The sequence below is a fragment of the Rhinopithecus bieti genome, unplaced genomic scaffold (assembly GCF_001698545.2).
Source record: "Rhinopithecus bieti isolate Rb0 unplaced genomic scaffold, ASM169854v2 scaffold_6380, whole genome shotgun sequence".
NCBI lineage: Eukaryota > Metazoa > Chordata > Mammalia > Primates > Cercopithecidae > Rhinopithecus > Rhinopithecus bieti.
The window spans coordinates 4,689,252-4,694,041 of record NW_016806642.1 but is presented as its reverse complement, the minus strand read 5'-3'; the positions used below and the strand labels follow the sequence as shown (position 1 = coordinate 4,694,041).

The window sequence follows — 4,790 nt, the reverse complement described above, 5'->3', positions numbered from 1 at the left end:
GCGCCCGCCACCTCACCCGGCTAGTTTTTTGTATTTTTTAGTAGAGACGGGGTTTCACCGTGTTAGCCAGGATGGTCTCGATCTCCTGACCTTGTGATCCGCCCGTCTCGGCCTCCCAAAGTGCTGGGATTACAGGCTTGAGCCACCGCACCCGGCCAACTTCTTTAACTGGAATGACATCTTCTACCTTTCTCGTTTATTTCCTGCTACTCTCCCAAAAGAAGTATAGTCTTCATAAACACCAAACTTATTCTTCCACAGACCTACCAGTCCCTTTGAGGCCTTTGGGCCTCTTTCTGTTTCCTGTTTCAGTACTTGCCCCATTTCATCTAGAAAACTCCTACTTGTCCTTAAGACCTAGCTCCTCATAATGGCTTCCTCTAAGTCAAAATTGAACGCCTCTCTGTGCTACAAAGAGTACTTTATTCACAGCATTTATGACACAGAATTTACAATTACAGAGTTGCAATTACTTTCTTCAGGGAAAAGTCCACTCCTGAATAAAAATCAATCAAATCCGGTGTGTTGTTGTACAGTGTCTGGTACATTATAGACATTCAACAAATACTGCTAAACGAATAATGTATACTGTTTATAGTTTACAAGGTCTTTTCACATACTTATTTTCATCATATTATCATAACATATAAGCATAAGAGTTTGGATACAAGAAGCTGTTATTACTATTATTATTAAACTGAGACTTAGTAAACATCTAGCGTTTTCCCCAATTGCAGAACTTTAAAATACACAAAATTACCACCAATATTTTAAAAAATAAAGGCTAAAACTAGCATAGGGCTCATATTTTAAGAACACGGTCATTATATAGATCATGATAATTATCTGTGGATATCGGTAAATATATTGCCGCTTGATAATTATATTCCACTTCAAGTTCAGATTAGAGTGTTCCTTTAGTATGCCATGGAAGCAGCTATTTAAAGAGTCAGGCTAAGCCTGGAATGTGAGGAAGTCTTTGGAATTACAGTGGCATTCCAAAGTCTTTGCAGTTTCCATCCATTTCTTTTCTGTGGCAATAGCAATTAATTCAGTTTTAAATTATTTTTAACCAGTAGATTCTGCCATTTCCCCTAATTCCTCGAAAACAATTGAGCAAATGTAAAACATACTTGATTTGAAATCTAGGGCAGTGTTTATCAAAATGTGAGTAAGGACTCATTAGTGATATGCAAAATCAACTGTGTAATTCAAGCAATTTAAAAATGGAATAGAATAGAATAGAACAGAATAGGAAATACTAGAATGTGCTACACGATGTAGGGGCGTGATGTTTTGTGAAATCTTCATTTCGATTGTGTGTGTGTTTACTGAATTGTGACATAAAATATATTTCCCACTGTGGCATATATTTCCCACTAGATTGGGTCAAAAAAGTTTGAAAGCCACTACCCTATACGACATAGCAATATTGCACAAGGAGTGGGATCAATTCCAAGTAGTCACTTAATGAAATTGGTTTAATAACTTGTAACATTGTAATCATGTCCCCATTGGGGCCAAAGCTGCAATTACATTATCATAACCCCCCAAACATAATCAACACCTGATTCATTCACCAGACTTAACCTCAAATAACATTTAATTATTTCCAAAACTTAAACCCATCTCTAAGAGGTGACTATTTGCTACCACAGAAACTATGCAGAATAATTTGCCATAGATTATAAAGTCAATTCCAAAAAAAGTACTTTGGGGCTGAACGCGGTAGCTCACGCCTGTAATCCCAGCACTTGGGGAGGCTGAGGCGGGCAGATCATGAGGTCAGGAGATCGAGACCATCCTGGCTAACACGGTGAAACTTCTACTCTACAAAAAATACAAAAAATTAGCTGGGCGTGGTGGCACATGCCTGTAGTTCCAGCTACTCGGGAGCCTAAGGCAGGAGAATTGCTTGAACTCAGGAGGCGGAGGTTGCAGTGAGCTAAGACCACGCCACTGCACTCCAGCTTGGGCGACAGAGCAAGACTCCGTCTGAGGGGAAAAAAAAAAAAAAAAAAAAAAGCACTTTGGAAAACCTTTGGAGCAAAAGCAATCACTAAAGTTAGATTCAGACCACTACCCGTTTGCATGTTTATTATATTTAATTATAATCATTGCATAATTTTTTTCTCAGTGAGACTTAGCCCCTATTGTACAGGAGCATTATTTTACTATTTTTGTCTTCTTAGTGCCCTTATATATGTATTATCTAGCACATAAGGGACATTTAATAAATGTCAAGAAGGTGGTATTCATTTGGAATACATACGTTGTGAAACATAATGAATGACACAAGGTTACAGCCTATGCTAAGGCTATTCATGCTTCTTTAAAGAATGTACTTTTCGGCCGGGCGCGGTGGCTCACGCCTGTAATCCCAGCACTTTGGGAGGCCGAGGCGGGCAGATCAGGAGGTCAGGAGATCGAGACCATCCTGGCTAACACAGCGAAACCCCGTCTCTACTGAAAAAAAAAAATACAAAAAATTAGCTGGGCGTGGTGGCGGGCGCCTGTAGTCCCAGCTACTCGGGAGGCTGAGGCAGGAGAACAGCGTGAACCCGGGAGGCGGAGCTTGTAGTGAGCCGAGATCGCGCCACTGCACTCCAGCCTGGGCGACATAGCGAGACTCCATCTCAAAATAAAATAAAATAAATAAAATAAAATAAAAAAGAATGTACTTTTCAAAGTCTGTCAGCTCTACAAAGTAGGGTTTATTGGAGTTTAAAATGTATACCTTTTAAAATCAAAGGAATACAATTTAAAAGCAAAATGATACATTCCTTTGATATTAGAATATCATGGATGCAAGCAGAGAAATAAGTGCTATCATACAATGCTTGTGATAGGTAAAACTGAGGTAGTTTGGAAACACCTACTAAAAATCTTTAAATATGTTTACTCTTTGATATAGAAATTTTGCTTCTAGTTCTTCATTCTATGGAAAAGTAATGATCTTCAAATATGCATAGAGGGTTAAACTGAGTGCTGTTTACGATAGATAAACATGTCTAATACTAGGAAATAAGTGAATTTTCTAATTCAATAGAGTAATATGCAGTCATAAAAACATGGTATTCAAATATATTGGCATATAAAGGGATTTAGGAGACATACTGTAAAAAACAGAAAACAGAGCTATAAACTACAGAATATCTTTCAAAAACATTTTTATGTAGTAATAGTCACATAATGAAATTAATATTTTAAAAGTGAATAGTTCAGTGACTATTTAGTACGTTCACATTATTGGGCTACTGCCACCTCTGTCTAGTTCCAAAACTAGATTTTCATCATTCCATAAGGATGTTTGCGCCCATTACCTTCTCTTCCAGCCCTTAGTAAACACCAATCTGTGTTCCACTCTACGAATCTACCTATTCTGATATTTTATACGCATGGTATCATACAATGTATGACCTTTTGTCTCTGGCTTCTTTCATTTAATGCTTTGGAGGTGAATCCACCTTGTAGGGGTCCTTAATTCCTTTTATGGCTAAAATATTTCATTGCATATATATATCCCACATTTTGCTTCTCTGTTCATCAATAAATGGACATTTGGGTTGTTTCTACCCTTTGGTTATCAGGAATAGTGGTGGTATAAAAGGGTGTACTGCAGAATATCATTTTAATGATACAAGTATTAGCAGCCATTATTTTTGGGTGGACGGATTACAGGTGAATTATTTTATGCTATTTAGAATATTGGGCTTTGGAATTAATCAGAACAGATCCCATTTCCTCACGTGTAAAGTGAGGAAAACAAAACCTACGTAACTGAATGATCATGAAGAGTAAGTAAATACGTATATGTAAACCATTTAGAAATGCGTGGTTGGGGGGAGCACATGGTAAGGACTGAATGTGTAGTATTTAAAAAAATATTTAAAACATCTCGTTTTATTTTTTTTAATTAGTGTTAAACATTTTTTTTTTTTTTTTTTTTTTGCTAATGTACTTGTATGCTACACAATGAAGATGCATGGTCGCCTTCGCTGATGGTCATTTGGGCTAGTGCCAAAAGCTGCTGGATTGTTTGATCTGATGACATCCGTTTGACTAAGTATAGTTCTACACTGTAACTCTTCCTCCAAGTTTCAATTAAAATAATGTTCCAAGCAGCGTATTCTCCAGCCCCTCTGCCACAGCTCCTTTTCCATTCTAGTTTTTGTTTCAGCATCACTTTCTATGTTGCAGACGCAACTACCCAGGTTTTACATTTTAGGAACTGCATGACAGGGACAGAGGGACAGGTGAAGGGCACAGGCTTTCTCATACACTGCTAGCAAAATACATTACGATCAGGTTTAACCAAACACATAAAATTTCTTCCACAATGTCCCTCTTTTTACTCCCCAGAAAATCTCATTGTAAACTCAAACTTTGCCAAATATGCTCATCTTGAACGCAGCAGAAGGGTTTTCCGTCGGGAGCCAGCCGGGCTGCGGGAGGCGCCCTCCTGCCACCCCTCCAGCCCCACCCCGGGTATGGGAAGCCCGAGTTCGCGCCCGCCGTCCCCGCAATCCCCAGGCCGCCCCAGCGCGGGAGTTTCGAGGGGAACCGGGGGAGAGCTGCGGCATCACGTGGGGGGCTACCCGGGGACAGGCGCCTGGGGCTGAGTCGCCCGGCGAAGCCACTGCAAAGGGGCCACAACCCCCAGAGCTCGACCCTGGGCGTTCACGAAGGCCTCACGGAGAGGAGGAGCCCGCCTGCCCGTCCGCGCCCGCACAGGTGTCCGGGTGGCGGCGCCCGGCCCCGCCGGCGCACCCGCGAGAGGCGGGCGGGGG

The 4,790-nt window shown here is 40.6% G+C and overlaps 1 protein-coding gene across 1 annotated transcript in view; it reads left to right on the top strand.

The window, feature by feature from the left end:
* The first annotated feature begins 4,395 nt into the window (after positions 1–4,395).
* The window catches only part of RAVER2 (ribonucleoprotein, PTB binding 2), a 98,761-nt gene continuing 98,366 nt past the window's right edge, over positions 4,396–4,790 (top strand). Inside the window, exon 1 of the mRNA XM_017877271.1 lies at positions 4,396–4,734. Within this exon, the coding sequence (XP_017732760.1) occupies positions 4,396–4,734 (339 nt within the window). The remainder of the gene's footprint in view (positions 4,735–4,790) is intronic.